This window comes from Spodoptera frugiperda, chromosome 18, assembly GCF_023101765.2.
Source record: "Spodoptera frugiperda isolate SF20-4 chromosome 18, AGI-APGP_CSIRO_Sfru_2.0, whole genome shotgun sequence".
NCBI classification, from domain to species: domain Eukaryota; kingdom Metazoa; phylum Arthropoda; class Insecta; order Lepidoptera; family Noctuidae; genus Spodoptera; species Spodoptera frugiperda.
This window is the reverse complement of record NC_064229.1, coordinates 7,173,155-7,192,594: the sequence shown is the minus strand read 5'-3', so window position 1 is coordinate 7,192,594 and position 19,440 is coordinate 7,173,155. Positions and strand designations below refer to the sequence as shown.

Genomic DNA, 19,440 nt, shown 5'->3' with positions numbered 1-19,440 from the left:
ATTATTTTATTGTAACTTTCGTGAGACATACTAAATTAATTATTATGTTATTGGCTTACTCACGTATTGTTTTGACGAGGAACTCGACTAGTTTCAAGCCATGCTAGAGGCTCATATTCTATAGGAATGCTGCTAGTCGATAACATAATAATTAATTTATTTTATTGGTTGTGTGGAGAATGGAAATTAGGGGTATTCGGTAAACGGACTTCTGATAAAGACATTCTTACGAAAGGTAGGTGAGGGGTAAAAGGTAAAAATACTAAAGTTACTATGAACCTTTGTAACAAAAGATGAATCGGTTACCGTATTGTCAACAGCTTATAAGTCACTACAGTTGACTTCTGACACGGGGAAGGTTTGAGCCACATTTGCTTAGTGCGGGTTAGCGATTTTAAATTGAATTACGATGTTTTCTTTCATCATTAGTCAGTGGTGTTTAAATTTTTAGAAAGTGCACTTAACTCGGAAAATGTCAAATTGGTACTAAGACTTGTCGTGTTGGTAGGTTTTGAACTTCAACTGTCATGAATGAGAAGCGGGCGCCTTAAACCTCCGTTCCGTAATGGCATTACCTTACATTGGATACAATCCCAGATGCGGTATTACTGAAGGATTAAAAAATCCGAAAAATAAATCATTAGGTAATTAATAATATAATTTGCCTGATCCAGAAATGGTACTGAGATCCCCTCGCACTGCTGTCACATTTGCAAATATTCCATCAACAAGGCTACCGTTTTGAAACTTGATGACATATTTATTATTTTATTTGCTAGTATGTACCTACAAAGATGTAGGTATAACTTTTGCAATCTGAAGCTGTGTCTACTGGATACAAATTCATATTTTTGAAACCCATCTGTGACTCCTCTAGTGCTGCGAGTGTCCATGGTTGGCGCTGATCGCTTACCATCAGGCAACCCGTCTGCTCCTTTGCCTCCTATTCCATAAAAAATCTCTTTATCTATCACATTAATTTTATCAATTAGTTAAAATCATTTATTCAGATTTAATAAAATAAATTTACAAAATGAAAGCTAGAAATTATCCAAAATAATTCCACCTTCCACGGCTAAAACCTTAAAGGTCAAAGATATATATTTTGATTTGTTAGTCTTTACATATTCAAAGGCTGGAAGGGTAAGCCTTATCGTACCCTTTTAAGTAAATTAAATATATTCACTCTCTATTTGATCCTTGAATACATTTTGTAATACATTACAGGCTATAGAATTGGAATATTTTCGTGATATTTTACGTGTTTACAAATTATCCATTCTTCTGCCGCTATATCAGACACAATTTAAATTATATTGTTAATTATTATGTCGCGTTTAACTTCCCAACACTAGTATCTACTCATGCGCAAGTGCCATATGTGGAATAAAATATAAAACTAAAAATTATCCCACAAATGGCACCCACGAAAAATACCTCCGGTGCCATTAGCTTGGGTGTCATTTAAACTGGTGCCCAATGTGTAATACCTCAAATAACCGTTAATGAATAATAATTTATCAACAAATCTTATCCACACCTAATCGTGTCAAATATTATTGAACTACTATTTTTTTTCGACGGTAGGAATCCTTCAAAATGCTCCTAGCTTTCTGGGGATAAAAGACTAGGGAGTGTGGGGGCATTAAACTATCTAGAGAAGTCTTTTTTCACGACAGTATACATATAATAGTCTAATTAAGGTTTCCAAAACACCAAATAAAACTACAGACATAATTGCAACTTATCCATTTTTTATTTTATTTCTTTTCTTACTCTTAATATTTACATAAATGCCGTAATTCCTACAAAATATTTACATTTTTATTAAAATAAAACTTACCTAACTATTCCTTTGGAATGAAAACATTTTTGGACGGACCATATTCTAATATTTATACTTAAATTACACAATAACTTAAAAAATAATTAAAAATAAAATACTGTTGCATTTTTGCCCTATCTACCCAAGTTGGTCAGCAAACATTGGCCCAATATTGATAGTTTTCCAATATTGGCTAATATATTGGCTACCAACTTGGTGAAAAGGTTTGACATTTGAGCTATACGAAATTAAAAGACGTATTTAACCATTTTTAAATGCATCAAGATAGGAAAATATCTATAACTACTTAAATATCGGTAGATTGCAGTCAGAATAGATAAAAAATAAATAAATTTACTTTTATGGACTGGTTTTTTAAACAAAGCTACAAAGATTTTTTTTTTGATAATTTTTATTTGACAGTATTTTATAAATTATAAACAAGTTTAATACTGCAATTGGAAGAACACTCATTTTTTTCTATACTGTTGTACTTATTAAACTTAAATTAAAAATATTACTATATTAGGTGACCATTGCTCTTTCAGGAGGCATTGGTACCATATGGTTGTACGTAAACCGTTGGGTGTAGTCGGGAATTTTGAGCGTGGTGTCCGACCAGGGTGGACTGGGGTTCCATCTGTCCATGCCATCAGTTTCTTCCAGGGTTAGGGGAGGTGGGGCTAACCGCATACGCTTTGGACTTGGGTATTCCATGCCTGTTGGAGAAAAAAGAAAATTAGTGACTTTAAAAAATGCAATTAATTTTGACCATTATTTGATAATTATTTCTTATGTCAGCATTGAAACGTTATTATTTCTTAAGTTTAGTATTTTTTTTTAGTATTATTTGTTTGTCTATAAATAAAATTTGAATAAACTACTAGGTATTTATTTTTATTTACTTTATGTTAAATTTTACATAATGCTTTTTTACATACACTCGTTAATACAGCAATGATAAGATAAAAATAATGTAAAAAAAATGATTTAGAACTCTTTGAAAAGAGTAAAAACTGAAGGGTATTTATAACATACCTTCAATAACAGTACTGGAGCATGGTTCCTGTATATGGTAGTTGACCCGAGGATACTGTTCATAGTACTCCCTCTTTCCGTGGTGGGGATACATGTACATATTGCTGTTCACAATAATATCTGGTGGCGGGTCGTAGTGATGAGGTGATCTGAAATAGAAATGTGGACTTTAGTATCTTATTTAAAAGGGTTATTTTGCTGTAAAGTTGGGACATTTTTTAAAAGTGCTAGCCAGCTTAGTAGTGATAGATTAGAAAATGTTCATATACTCCTGATTTTTGTACCCAAATCATTATTCAAATACTAATACTAAATAAGATTTTTCAAATACCGTTGATTTTTGTACCCAAATCATTATTGAAACACCATAATTTTCGGAAAATTACACTTTATACATATCGTATTAGTTTACTATCAAACGGCCTTTGTTGCATTTATTAGCATTAGCTGTGTTGCAACTGACAGTAAAAACGAAAAAATACCTGAACCTAAGTAAAATCTTTTTCAATAAAACTAGAATTTAAATGTAGTTCTCAATAAAGTAAAGTCGCATAAATCTGACGCATTAAGTATCACAAACACACAATTATGAGCGTCGTAATAATTTCCTTCATAAACACGAACATGAAGTGCGCGTCAAAATCAATACAGAAACTAAATCAAAATAATAAACTAAAGCCGACATAAAACCTTTTCAACCTAACCTTCTCATATTTGGTTTACAACTACAACTTTATTTTTACTATCCACTAAACACTAAGCATACAAAAATCAACTTTAAATAGTCCTGCAATAAGATTCCTAAGTGTTTGTGATAATGGTATTATTCAATTTGTAATAGTAAGTTTACAATAAATATGGTAATGAAAGGTGTCAAATTACGCAGATGGACAGACGGACGGACGGACGGGTCGAGTGATGATTTTCTTATTTATATTCTACAGAGTGACATGACGGGTACAAATTGTATCCTGGCCTGTTTGTTTATCGTGTTAATAGTGCATTTGTTTTAAATTGTAACGAATGTATTTTTTGGTTTATGCGTTTAACAAAATATTAATAGGGTTACCGAAATTGTACATACAAATGACTAATGAGTTTTGTATCCTTTTTATCAAAGTCTTGTATGACTTTACTTTTACTATTCCTTCAATGCAAAACTAAGGTTCTAGGACAGGACATCATGAGATAAAAAATAATATTAGGATCGAAATATTCTAAAGTAAAATACATTCGAAAATCGAGAATGGTAAATAAGTTGCAACTGTACCTTCATCGGAAAGATATGATTTTAGAATGCGTAACGCTATCTACATAGTAAGATACAAAAGAATAATTTTTATTGAAAAAGAATTCTTACCTCTCTTCACTAATAGTAGACTGGGGCGAATGCGTAGAATAATCAACGGGTCCCCGTTCCGAGTACACTCGTTCACAACCATTATAATCATCAACTTTCGGCTGCACATACGAAGACATGTGGTAACCAGCGTACTCCATCTCCTGGCTCTCCACGTAAGGATACTCCTGATACTCCTGGTAACACTGGTCCCTCCTGAAGAACTTCTGGCAGCGAGGGTCCAGCATGCCACAGGGCTGGTTCTGGTAACCGTAGTATTGGTACAGCCAGGAATTCGCCAGCATTATCGTTGCTTCTTCTTCGCTGGGGGAGAATGGGGAGTTTTGAATGGTGGTTTCGGAAATACATATTGTTTTGATTATAATAAATTAGTTATTGTGTTATTAAGCCGGCAACGCATTTGTAACGCCTCTGGTGTTTCAAGTGTCCATGGGCGGCGGCGATTGCTTACCATCAGGTGATACGTCCGCTCGTTTAACCGGCGTGTTCCATAAAAAAGTAGATGAATTTGGAATGCCGGGCCTTCAAAGCTTTTTTATTAGAATTTAACATAAGTTTTCATCGGCAATTAAATTTTTGCAAAAACATTTTCAATGGACGTTTAAATTGACGAAACATAAATTAGTTTTTTAATTTTATATAATTCTTACCTTAATATCTGATTGGTTGCAACAATAAATTGTCTCGGTGTATCCGTTGCATCCTTCACTTGCAACACCATGTGCACCCAAAGGAACTGTCCACTACGTTGCTGTAACTTCACCAGTAATATGCAACATTTGTCTTGTTCCGATTGTGTTACTGTAACAAAACAAGTTCCATTAGATTATCAAATCAACATAAATAATTTATTAACTGGCAATATTTCATTTTAAGAATGGCGTGACGAACTAATGTTTAATAATAAATAAAAATGAGGCTGCTCTAAGTTTGCTTTTAAAAATTATTATATTAAAAAGTAACCGTATTACGAAAAATGTCACGATTTTGCCCCGAAGAAATCTCATTAATCACACTAAAGTAAATTTTTAAACATACAAATCAAAAAGCTCATATAAAATTACAGTCAGAATAAATTTATTTTGACTGACAAACGAATTATTGCATTGGCCAGTAAGTACATTAAATAAATTACTTATACATGATTTATTAGAACTTTAGTCGATATAATAATAGCTGTATTGTAGTCTACAATCAATAATATAAAGTATGAATTAAAATTGATTATTGATTTCCTTTGCCAATCAAAAGTGTCACTGTGTTTCATTGTGTTCGCTGTTTTATTCCGATAATGTAAACAATGATTAATAAATTAAAGAATTAATTTCGTATTTATTGTTCTCATTCGTAGAAACGTGAAATAATAATTTTGTTTATGTTTTATTTATTCATTTGTGTGTGTGGCGCCAGTTAAAGGTTTTGTCTCAATATAAAGTGCGCGCCGTTTTCGAAACACAACACACATACAGAAAAACTGCTACATAATTGTATGTTAATTATTATGTTTTTCGGCTTACTCACGTAATTATTTGACGAAGAATTCGACTAGTTTCAAGCCATGCTAGAGGTTCGTATGTCTAGGAATGCTGCTCATGAAAATTAACCTCTAGCGTGGCTTGAAACTAGACGAGTTTCTCGTCAATTACGAGTAATTATAATATAAACGTTTGCTAAAAAACACAAGAAATTGTTGTTTTTTATCTTTAGTTTACAAATTTTAAGTTTATTAGAAGAATGTCTGTAATTTTAGCAATAATTTTAATGTAGCTACGTTCATATTTCTTGATCATAAAACATTCAGTCTCACATTTCACTATGTCTTCTTTCGTTTAATTACAAAATACCTAAACAACATTTTAGTTTGCAGTCAAACTCACCTAATCTATGTTTGCTCTGTGCTTCGCGTAAACTGTCCCAGTGTATGAGTTGGTACCACGACACGTCTGCTAGCTCTGATTTCTTCCAGCCCAAGTACCATTCTCCGCTGTAACAAATGAACACGTTAACATCATCACATTTAAAGTATTGCAAATAAAATACAGCATCCTGACATACGTCAGATGAGTGATGATATGGGTAACTGACTGCACTATCGGGTTCAAACAAATACGGAAAGAACTTGAATGATAGAGCCCAGTATGGCTGATGCCTGATCCGGAGCACTTTGACACTCCCACTCGCCTCACCCAAGACGGGAGAAGTCATTGGATGATTTATCCACTCTTAAAAAAAGGAGCTTGAATGATTATTTTATATTTTTGGTTTCTAAATTTTCCCAATTCCTTAAGTCAATAGGCTCATTGTAATAGCATTGAATAAAGATAAAACTCACAAATAGTCGATGGATATAAATGATAGTTTCTCTTCTTACTTTCATGGCTATAGCACTTGTTACTACATGAATAAGGCCTTCAAACTAATTAGTTCGTCGAAATACCACCCGAGTAACAGAGAACATACATCAAAACCTATTTAACATTTGACCATCAATACAGAAATTGATTAATCAAATACCTTTTGTAATGAAATGTTAATTAAAAAACTAATTAAACGGGCCTAGTTTAATGCTTGCGGTCGATTACAATTTATTAATTTAGCGTTAAAAGTGTGCTTTTGATATTATTTTGCTTTTGCTGTGGTCTATCAATTAATCTTAGTCAGAAAGTAGATTACGAATACCGCTAGCTAAATAAATTGGCTTGTAGTACTTATTATTACAAAGCGCGAATGTCTATTAGTTTTTACCTTTCTTTTACACGACTTTTTAATGTGATCTTTGAAAGGATAATAGGTATTTACGATGACTTTTTTACACAGTAGTAAAGTAAGTAAAATCATCAATTGATTAAAGTATTATAGACGTGTAATATTGCTATTGAAATATGATTTTTTTAAACAATGATAGGTTATTTATGACTACTATTTAGCCAGTAGTCATAAACGTGATACTGATAACTGATGACTGTATTTTTCAGGTTCAAATCCAGTTAAACAAAGTATGCCGTTTACGTTCACTAAACTTAGGGCTGTGTTTGGACAACGATAATAAAATACCATCTGTTAACTGGTTAACATTCGCATTCGCGATTTACATGCATGGAGAAAAGCTCTACAAGTTTCGAGTCTCAGAGGGACTCTTTTTCATGAGCAGCGTTCTCTTCTCGTTGCGCAGCCTACTGTAAACTACTGTTATTCTATCTTATTAAATTGGGGAATACTGATGTCAAAGTTTAATACTTTATAAATTGTTAAAACACACTAATTTGTCATCGTTGAGGAAAGTCACAGTTTATCTGACAAATATTGCCTGTAACTACAATAGTCCGTAACCAATTTTGGAACAGAGCAACATCGATCGTACATCGTACCTAATCATGAAAGAGTCATCGCCCGGAGCTTGGGACACACGTAATACTGAAAAAACACAGCCATAAGCCAAAGCTAAAACACCCAACACTAAAGAAATACATAGCTGGACTTTTAAACTAATTGTTTTTTGTGAAGCTGTGTTTAAATTTTTTGCTATTCTCTACGAGTGGGGTTGAATGTCAGGATGTGATGCAGAGTTCAATAGTAGATGCCAAAGAGGTCCGTGATCGAGTCACAGCTCAATGGTTTTCGCTTCACGGTCCTAATTGTTGATACAAGAATGTTTTTGGGCGGTCATTTTGTGGGATTGTTGTTTTATTGGTTTGGCTGTACTGTTAGTGTATGTGATCTTTTACGTTCTTTTGGATCCTTATGGTGTCAAAGTTGAGAGTTTGGTTGGGTTTTCATTACGTAAAGATGTTTACCTATGTTACTCGAAGGTGGCAAGAAAGCACACGGCCCACCTGATGGTAAGTGGTTACCGTGGCATATGAACGCTTGTAACACTTGGGGCATTACACAATCTAGTAGGTTTGCTCTTTATTGTTTAGGCTGATGAACCAAGAGGAAAACCAAGAAAAGCCAAGGTTTTCATCTCGGAAAATGATATCATATTCATTTTGATTTGTGAATAAACTACGTTCTAATATTTGAGGTGGCTGTTTGCTTTGTTTTCCTTTTAATAATTATTTCAACCCCAAACTTACTTGGCATCAATGTGCAGTATCTTCATGTCCATGGCGTGCACGGTGGTGAAGACGTTGGTGGCGCCGTGCACGACGCACTCGCGCGTCTCGGGCATGGCGAGCGGCGTGCAGACGGCCAGGAACACCGGCTCGTTGCGGCTGCACAGCGGCAGGTACGACACGTAGTGACCGCGGACAAGGACTACCTAGAAATGTGTTGTTGTTAAGCTGTGTTCTTAAAGACATAGGTGGTAAAAAAGAGTAGGTAATCTCGTGAAGATTGTTTGGTGACAGCATCAGCAAGTGACTTTTTTATAGGGATCTCCTATACATAAAAGGGGTAGCTTTGGTCATAATCTTTTATCCCCAAAGGGGATTTCACAATTCCAGACTCCGTGCTACTACTGAGCATTTTTTCAAAAAAGATCCCGGTTTAACTTTGATCGACTCGGGAATCGAACCCGAGACTCCTTGTCCGGCAGTCGCACTTGCGACCACTCGACCAACGAGGCAGACAGGCGGCTTTCAAGCCGCAGTTTAAAACATTAAAGATTAGGGTTTATCAGTAAATAGGGGTTGTGTTAAATATATTCTAGCTACTGTGTCATCACTACACGGCAAGTTAGGGTACATATTGGCAACTTTTTGATTACTGAAAATTCGGAAATTTCATCAGACCCTCCTGGAAATTCTTCTAAAGTTATCAGATTCTAGCTAAGTAAAATGTATTTATCTTAGAGCTACACAATTTAAATAAAAATCTACCTACAATATTTTCGTCTTTTACAAAGAAATTAATTAGGATTAGACTAAACTTTACGGCATAGCAACAACGATTTGCTTATTCATGACGATTTACCTACTTACATAGTCAACTAGATTGAGTCGGATTTAGTTGCGAATTGAGAAAATAAATATTAAAATTACAATTTAAATAAATCAACACAGATTTAAGTCGGTAAGTGCCTAGCGTACTTCAAATCGCTATAAAGTTATGTTTGCAAAATAAATTCGAATGTCTTGTCGAAAATAAAATATTCCCAAGAGTTATCTTTATTTGCCAAGTTACTTTTACTGTTGAGCATTTGAATGGAAAAGCAATAAAATTGTTTTTTTCTAACATTTTTATGCTTTTAAGTTTACAAATATACAATTTCCCATGCACATGACACCCAAACCCGAAATAACAATTTGTGGATCACACAAAGTGTAGCTCCGTGCGGGAATCGAACCTGCTACACGTTGCACGGCAGCCAGTTGCCCAACCACCGCACCAACCGTGCAGTCATTTGGACTAAAGGTGAACATTTACAATAAAACCTTTTGAGAACAATTCGTATTATTGGTGAAGTAAGGATTCAAAATATACCTAAAGATTTTCTGTCTTTACTTACTTTTTGGTCGCCAAATCTCATCTGTCTTCTTGCGTTTCTCGAAACATTCATTCTACAGAAGAAATGTCTATTCTTTGGTAAATTTTCAGTCTCCCCGTTGCCTCTGTTGAGTTCCATTTGAACTGTTTGGTGGTCTTGTCTGTCTATAATATCATAAACACTATCTCCATGTATTAATAGGTCCTCCTAGAAAACAATAATAGATTAGAAATCTCCCCAAAATTAAGAATTAGGATTCAAAACTTCAGAAAGATTTGAAATTACCATCGAATGCCCCAAATACTCCGCCGCATTTTCCGATATGTACAACAATTTTCCATTCTGTGTCATCATCATCATAAAACCGTTCATTGCCTGAAAATACATTGTAAAGTTAGTTTATGTCACGGCAAAACATCGTAAAATTACTTCTAGGTATACACAAATACAATACAAACCTTAGAAAATCCAATATTAGGTGTGGGAGTCGGTTGTTCTTGATACTGATAGCTGAAGTCGTGACTTTTGAACACTAAAACGGAAAGAAAGAGGGTATTATGGGTGAAGTAATAACAACAGTAGATAAGATAGCGAACTAAATGCATTTTAAACGTCTTAATATGCCTTTTCGTGACTGAAGGTGAACTAACAAAAAAGTTGGGGAGACGATGTTTCGAGATCAAGGATAAATGAGACGTGATGAGTTTGCCCAAAGATTTGGAGCATGAGAATTTACTAGAGGAAATTTTACATGAAAATGAAGAGGACCTCGACGCACGACTTTGCTTAGAAATGGGGGAAGTAACTGTTGAACGTACTGATGAAATGGTAGATGAAGATGTGCGTCAAGATCGGACTTTAGATGACGTAAGTACTATTCAAGTTAGACATTGCAACAGTGATCCCATCAATCACTATACCAAACATTTTGACATGCATGAATTCACTAAGTACATATTATCAGCTATTATTTGCATGAATCATAACATTCAAGAGGCTGTCATCGATCCAGTTAATCCACTGACCTACAGACACTTATATAATGCGATCAGAACTATGCGTGGGTTGGTTGGGAACATTCTCTCGCATGACTAACGTTGAAAGCAGTTGTCTAGCTTTCAGTTTGACTGTCAATGTAATGCTCTTGACAGAGGCCTAATATTGTTGTTTTGAATTTTAAGCAGCTTGATCTAAATTGTTGCATATTTTAGTCAGATTTGGAATAATTATTTTGCTATTGCAATAGATTTGAATCCTGTTGTTAGTGCAAGATATATTTTTGGAGTCCTCTAGACGTGCGTTTTTATCTTGTAATTCTAATCTAATCGAACGATCTTCAAAAATATCAAACGATCTTTTTTTTTTTTCAATAGAGGTCGCACTGTTTTCGATTCTTTTAAACAATTTATTTACTTAAACTAACTAATGTAGCATTAAAACTTATAAATAATTTATTTTTGTATAAAGTGACTTGGACTTTTTCCACTTTTCCACAATGTAGATTCATTATATCAGAAAAATGATCTTACAAGAACCACTTTTTGGATCATTTTCTCTACAGAACTTCTTCTTTCGAAAGAAAAGAAAGTCAACTAACCTTGTTGGAAATAGTTCATCTTCCTAACATATACGCAGACCAGTGCCATGAGTTGCAGCTGTGAGAGTCTCTGTCTGGTAGATGGCGGTAGTGGGAGAAGATCCCGGAGGTTGGAGATCTCCGCATTAATTAGATCACGACGCATTTTACTAGCGCCCTTTGTTGATTTTGTTGGTTCGAATCTGTGTACAAGGAGAAATGTGGTTAGACATGTTTTAGTGAAAGAATAACAATTATAATTGGTATGTCTGTCATATATTAACGTGTTTGATAGTAATAACACAGAATAAGGTAATAATTTGTCCTTATGTAAGTCGATGAGCTAACAGCGAGCGGCACGCGCGAGCGGTTTTTTTTATTAATATAGTGAACCAATTATACATAATGCTGCATATACAAGATGGTATCGATATCCAAATTAGGTGTTCAATATTCTAGCAAAATAAGGATCTTAAATTAGTTTCTGACATATTTTTTGAGGGGGTTAAAATCAACCAATGACTTCTTCCGCCTTGGGCGTGTCAGACTCTTACTGTCCAAAAACCACCCCGTTTCTACTGCTTTTCGAGCCAGAGCTTCAGTAACTCGCTAAGCAGTCCGTAGCTCCGTATAGTTCCTGACAATAGGCTTACCATTCAAAATGAATAATTTTACGTAACCATATTTGCAAGAATTCTCAAGTCAGGAAACAATAAAACTTATTAATAAATATACAAGAGTTAATATCAAAGGTTCCATAGTTTTCCTCTTACCTACTGAGAAAGCATTCACATAGAAAGCATTCTTGGTAGAATGGTTAGGATGTAAGACAATGTGCGGATGCATCGTTCCGGACAGGTGTCTGTACATGTCACACACACACATTAACATAACTCTCGCGGTTCCTTGTGTAATATGCGCAGGCGCAAGCGTATGATTTATCATTTTGTTTTTGAATTTTTGATTGATTCAGGTTTTTTGGCGGAAAGTGTTTTATTTTTTTGGAGTGTTGACACGTGCAAAGGATGTTAGTTATGATTGATTACGTCTGTTTGTATGTATGTATGTTTTTTTACACTCTATTATAATGAGCTTTTAATATCGTATGATATTACGGTTTCGTTTAGAAATTGTTGGTAACTTAGTCATTGTATTTTGTCTCCTAGAAATTAGTCCCAAATGTGTTAAGATTTTACTTAAAATTATAATTAATATTAGGCTCACAAACTGCACGATCTACTACTACTCATATTCATTTACTTGCTTAAGTATATTATAAAGCTACTTCTGAATGAGATTTGAGTCAATTAAATTACCTTTTTTAATTTAGGAGCTGAGGTTTTTTAGTTATTATATCTATGTGTATCAATAAAATACGGCTATTACAATTGAGATACTAAAGTAGAGTGGCGGAGCGTATTAAAAGCTTAATGTAATCATCGCACGCGCAGGATGCATTGATATATTGCCTAGCAAACAGAAGCCGTGCTGTTTTATTCATATTTTTTCTCTTGAAATAAGAATTATTGGGAATCCGTCGAGAATCAAACTATGAGAAAGTTTATCTTTGGATCTATTATATATTGGTTTTAGGAATTTTAGTGTTAAAGTAGAAGGTTTATGTAAATTAATGTATTTGTAAGAAATTCTAATACCTTGTTTTGAGTTTATTTTCTCAGTGTAGTCTCTAATTATATTATTTGAAACTATATATACAAAAGTACCCAAATAATTGATGGGCGTTTTAAGTCATTTTAATAAAAAACAAGAAGATTTTATACAGTTAACAAGCTAATGCAATCCAAACATCTAATCTAGTAATTTATGTTACAACATAATTGATTCAAACTAAATATATTAGCTACAAAACAAAAAAAAAATATCTTAAGGAAGTGTCTTTCCGTCCGTCCGCGGCATGTTAACATGCGCCAGGGCACCCGACGCGCAGCACCGCACCGCGCATGCGCGGCCCTTTCATCTCACCTGGGAGTCCTTTTTATACCTCATTCTTTTTTTCCTCCTCAAAGTGATTAGACCTTTTTTTCAATCGTTAAATATGATTGTGGGAAACGACGGCCAGTGTTATTAATTCGATTGAACTCTGAATCGATTGTTTGTTTTCGATGATCGATTGGCGTAATAGCGAATAAATTGTATGATTAATCGATGCGGTTGCGTTCATTCGATTACGTGTATTTGTCATGTTGTACGGATATGCGATTCTTTGTAAGTGGGTAATTACTAATACCTTTGAATAGGTTTTTGTTTTATACAAGGATGTGACCTTTTTAAACAAATGGTTTTTATATTTAATGTTGGTTTATCCTTCTCCGATTTTGTAATTAGTCATTTAAGTAGAATTGAAAGTGCGCGATTTGAATACGGAATAATCTGTATTGAAGCCAGATTATTATTAAAAAGAGTATTAACAACATTAGATTTTCTTTTATCTTTTAGTTTTTAATATTTTAGTTTAGTTATAGAATAGATTTATAATAATAAGTAATAAATAAAAAAACTTTATTCACAAAAGGTCTAATGTAAAGCTGTAGTATGTTTTTTTTTTAAGTTTGTAGTATCAGAAAATTCATTAGGACTAGGTTTTTTAAAAACTAGTTTTTTATTTTTATTACCATAAACGCATATTTGTTCATATCTAGTAACAAAATTTTAATAATTGTCATTTTTCTTTAAATTTTGATTAAGACATCCAATGGAATTCCTGCACAGTGTCACGTCTTTCCACCAAGATGACCTCACCAAACTCTTCCAGGCCCTATTTTTTAAATATATCAAATCAAGAATGTATCTGTAAAATCGTTTACACGTCGGGCCACAAAAACTGGCATTCCTTACATACTGGCTCGCGTAACGACGAGAACACTTCACGCTGAATTCTATAAGTCGACCGTTTAAATTCTTCCGTAATACATTAGTCGACTTCTGCCCCCTTTACAAATGGTGTAAACGCTAATCGAATCGAGTGAATGGAAAAGTCAATGAACGGTTTTGACATATTTTTGTTGAATGTCAATGTCAAAACTATAATATTTGCATTGATTTTTCTAGCCATTTGATATTGTTTTATAGAATTTGGAGCAAACATGTAAGGGGATTCACTGATGGTACCTAAATGATCAGTGCGGCTCATGGACACCCAGAATACTAGAGGACTTACAAAAGCATTACTAGCCTTTACTTGAATCATAGTACTAGTACTATAGGCAACTAAGCTTGGTGCAAATGTACTGTGATAATTATGCCCGCCAATGTAATATTTTTTCTGCAAATATTTTTGCGTCGGTGAGAAAATTTCTGTTCTATTGCGTCCGAACTTTGAACAGAAATGTTACGACATATTTATTTATTATAAATAGAAAGTGACGTCAAAATAGCATGTGGGTACAAATTAATATAATTAAATTGAGCGTATCCTATTACTATTGTAAAATTTGTCAAAAATTGTGTGTGAATTGAGTCATGGACGTTTATGGTTCTTTGTGAAAAACGATCGAAGAGATGAAGATTATTGTTTTTATGGGTATAATTTTGGCACCACTCCTGCTCTTTCAGCGGGTGCCGTAAAGGCACTACTTATTGGATGACTTTAACTAACTCTTCAACCAACAAGGGTTGTTCCAAACACGGGCTGTTGATGGTGATGATAAAAATTGGAAGAAGTAATTAAATCATTTTTATTTCATTTTAATGACCGCCGCCCATGGTTTCTTTAACTGATTCAAGTAATCTTTTTAATTAAAATCTGGTAATATAATATAAAGTAAATTGGCGTTATCTATGAATAAAATGATCATATATTTAGGTTTGTATTTAAAATATTTTCAAAATTCAGCATATTTATCTGTTTTAAGCTACTTGTGTTTTAACTCAGACTAAAACTTTTATTTTATAAAACTTTGCCCCACACAAGGATTTTCTCCTGTGTCGTGGGTGCGTTTTCAAGCATACAATTTCAGACGCACATGACACCCAGACCGAAAACAACAATTTGTGGATCACACAAAGAGTTGATGATTATTTTTTTTTATTAAAAATAACCGGTTAGGCTGTTATAATATTAATGTTTCTTACTTATCTATGTAAATAAAATTATTAATATTTAATGTTAAAAATAATAACCTTCCTTTTCTACAAACCCCTACTTTGTCATTTTAATGTCATCTAAAACATATGTATACATATTTATTTACTTGTGTGTAAATATTATATCCAAATAAGGAACTTGAGCCAGTTTTTATCAAGTTATCGTGATTGTGAAGTGATTTTTGTTTTCCTATACATTTTAACACATTTTTCAAGTAATGTAATGGAAGCGTGTTTTGATCATGAATGTAGAAGGTTAACGCGCGGTAGAGTAACCTTAAATGGTATTAAACATATTGTAAGATATGTTATGATTGTGTTTCTTGGTTTGTTCTGTACATTGTGGTTGTTGATTGAGTTAGATAGAAGTATTACGAATTCAATATATTGAATTCCTAATACTTCCTATTGGACAGGACAATCTATTATTGAAAGTTGGCACGTGCATAATTGTTTTTTTTTTTTTTTTGAGGCGGAAAAGTCATCCAATGACTTCTCCCACCTTGGGCGAGGCGAGACTCAGACTCTTACTGACTAAAAACTACCCCGTTTCTTCTCCTTCTTTAACCGGACTGCCTCGGTAAACCCGCTAGGTAGTCCGCAGCTCCGGAGAATTATTGGTTTGGGGTCAGAGTTTTAGTTCAATAATGGAACTTAGTCTAGTGTTAAGCAGAGTGCTTCAGTGCTTCAGACAGCAAATTAGTCTTATATTGTCATTAAAAGCGATGTATTTATTGATATGTCTTTAAAACTGCACGATTGATGCGGTGGTTGGGCAATTAATTGACGTGTAACGTGTAGCATGTTGGATTCCCGTACGGAGCAACTCTGTGTCAATCCACAAATTGTTGTTTCAAGTCTGAGAGTAATATACACGTGAAATTTGTATGTTTGTAAATGGGATACAGGAGAAAATCCTAGTGTGGGGCAAAGTTTTTATTAATAAGAAGTTTTTCCCATGTTGATGTTGATGATGTAGATTATATTCAGATAAAGCGGTTATCAGTTGAACTTGTTTGTCAATAAAAACATTTTGAGTATATTTATGCACGTGTAGACAAAATCACGAAAAGTTTAAAATACGACTATTAATATCGCCAAACGTGGATCACGATTCACTACGTAATATTTAGTACGTTTGTACAAACATACAAGGTTACAATTTTGTCACATTATACCTGAAATACGCTGCGTACAACCGACAATACGTATCGTACATATATGCAAATTAATTGACGCCATAAACAACTCTAACGTTTACGCTTTAATGTCGATAATAGTGTGAAGGTTTTCGGAAGTTTTGTAAAACAATAGTGGATGAAAAATGGTTAGCACGTATGTGACAGAAGAAACTCTATTGCATTGTCGTTTATATACCTTTTAAGGCACCATTTTAAAATATAGGCGTTGTAGAACTAAATATAAAGTTCCTGTGCCTAATTTTTTTAACTACCGTATTTTTTTTTTGTTTTTGAGTTTTTTTTTAATAAAAAAGTGTTATTAAGTATTTTGTTTGTATGGCATTTTCCTGTATTATATGGGTTTTCCTGTATTTTATGAAAGTAACTTCTGCCAGCGGCTTCGCCTGCATTCCCGTGGGATAAAAAGTATCCTATCACCTAAGTCAGCTCATATCCTGTCTGTATACCAAATTTCATGAAAATCCGTTCAGTAGTTTCAGCGTTATTAAAAAAAGACATCCAAACATTCGAACAAGCAAACTTTTGCACGTATATTATTAGTGTGATAGTGTGATTGATTTAATAAATGGTGAAAAGGGGGTGTTATGGCAATAATGTATTTCTATCCTGCTCTACGTTTCTGAATGTGTATAATGTAATGAAATGTATTTCTGTGTTACGTATTTTTAACAAAATATAAAACAATAAAAATTGCCTGGTACAAGACATTGTATAATAGTTTTAAAGGATGCGCATGCGGTTATAAGGAAAAAACGTGGTTTAAATGCGTCTTATATAAGGATAAATAAAGAAAATGTAATAAATAAATATTGGCAATATTATTTCTGATTACATAATTAAAATGAGTGTAGATTTTTTTTTTGCAGGTTTTAAAATATCAAACTATAGTTTACTCATTAAAGACTGATACAAAAATTTGCGAAATAAATAAAAAAAAACTTACCTTAAAAACATCTTGATAATTTAAAAAAAAATCTCCAAAAACAAAACTAATAAATCACTTTCCGACACATTAAAAAAAAAATTAATTCATTTTAAATTATTTCGATAATAAATAAAATGAAACACGGCCACACAGCTCGAACGATGAAGTTCTAATGATAACTAAATAAAAACAACCCTTTACACTTGGCCTCACAAAATTAATGTTAATTGTGGCAATAAAAATAACCATCACCGGCACGTGTCCGGCATTATTCAACAACTATTAATAAACACACGATTTTTCATAAAACACAAAAACGATTATAATTTAAAACTAATGTTAGCGCGTCAATTTATGCGTGAGCTTTTTATTAGAATGAGATTAAGGCTCGATCCTGAAGCTCCGATACTTCCGTGCGCCGGCGCACCGGGGGAACGACTATAAAAAGCAACTAAGCCTCTCTTTCCCGCGAGCCTTATTTTCTTTTTTACGTCGAAAAAACATGCGCGAGCGCCTTAACGAATCCCTACGCGTGGTGGGGACTGTTCCAATTTCAAATTTTCAAGACACTCTACTCTTGTCATTTTGAAAATGTAACTGTTGTGTAATTAAGAAAAAAATACACTTTTGAAGGTTTTTATTTCTTGCCGCGCTCAGCTTGGGTGCGAGCGAGACGGAGGTATGTTTGTGAGTTGCGTTTTTCCATCGTAGCTTGTTGTTCTGCGCGAAAGAAATGGAAAGAGTCGTTCGTTACTTACGTAGCTTTAGATTAATGAGTTCGAGAGAGATGTAGGTAATGGTTGGTAATTACTGTTGTTTCGCGTAAACGAGACGAAACTATAATGATTGGGCGCAGTGACAGTTATTGATATTGTCGTAATAAGAGTCAATTTGTGGCCGTTTATGACATAGGTGGGGTGTGCACCTAGATGGTTAATACTTATGTTAATTACAATTTAATGACGGCGATGGGATTCGCTGTTTTATGGTGGTACATGGTATTTAATTCGCGTATGTGTGAGTTGTTAACAAGTGCTTGCTATATTTAGATGGTGTGCGCTATTTACTGTATAAATTCATTAAGGTGCTACTTAGTGTAGTCGCAGGTAATTTTATGTTAGCATTTATTAATTGGCGTCTTGTTTAGTTAGTTCTTGTTGTGTTCGGTTGTTGTAGCACCAAATTAATAATTATGTATATGAAATTCACTGCTTTGTTGGTCGAGTGGTCGCAAGTGCGACTGCCGGATAATGGGTCACAGGTTCGATTCCCGCGTCGGAAAAGCATTGCTGGGCTTTTTTCGAAAATTTCTCAGTAGTAACACGGAGTCTGGAATTGTGCCCAGTGTAGGACAATAGGCTTACCCCTATTACATGGGACTTATAACATAAATTGTGAAAAGTTAAACTAGCTGGCCCGGCAAACTGCGTACCGCCTGAAACAATATTTTTTCACCTTTTAAACCTCCTCTGAACGTCTTCTACAAATAATTCATGACCAAAATTTAACAAATCGGTCTAGCCGTTCTCGAGATTTCTAGCGAAACTAACGAACAGTAAGTGAGTTTTGACTTTTAAATATATAGATAGATATCTTTTTCGTTCTTCAAGAGTATCGATGAGCTCAAAAAAGCTACAACGTCATCGTCACGCTTTTTATCCCCGAGGGGGTAGGCAGAGGTGCGTAATGTCGCTATACAATGTACACCCATTTTTCACAATTTTTGTTATAAAAAAGCATTTTATAAAAAATAACAAAATTCAATATGGATCAACAAACACCAGTTAAATATGTTAACAACCTCTAAATCATGTTGTATAAAATAAAAGTTTGAAGATGAGCGGTCGCCCGCGGGCGGCGTGTTACGCACAACATAGTAATCTTAAACATCACTTACTTAATGTGGGAACAGGACGGATGAAATATTATGTCAGATGTTACAAAAAAAGTAATTTATTTTACAAACTGTTTTGACATTTTGT

At 34.0% G+C, this 19,440-nt stretch overlaps 1 protein-coding gene across 1 annotated transcript; it reads right to left on the bottom strand.

Moving 5' to 3' along the window:
* Positions 1-1,734: 1,734 nt before the first annotated feature.
* LOC118277945 (PAS domain-containing protein cky-1) lies at positions 1,735-18,000 on the bottom strand. Its single transcript, XM_035596977.2, has 11 exons — positions 17,477-18,000; positions 11,249-11,430; positions 10,110-10,183; positions 9,937-10,026; positions 9,673-9,858; positions 8,300-8,484; positions 6,101-6,207; positions 4,874-5,024; positions 4,224-4,526; positions 2,864-3,012; positions 1,735-2,544 (listed from the first exon to the last, which is right to left on the bottom strand). Exons 1-11 carry the CDS (start codon positions 17,485-17,487, stop codon positions 2,351-2,353), a joined length of 1,632 nt encoding a protein of 543 aa, XP_035452870.1. The 5' UTR covers positions 17,488-18,000; the 3' UTR covers positions 1,735-2,350.
* Positions 18,001-19,440: the final 1,440 nt, after the last annotated feature.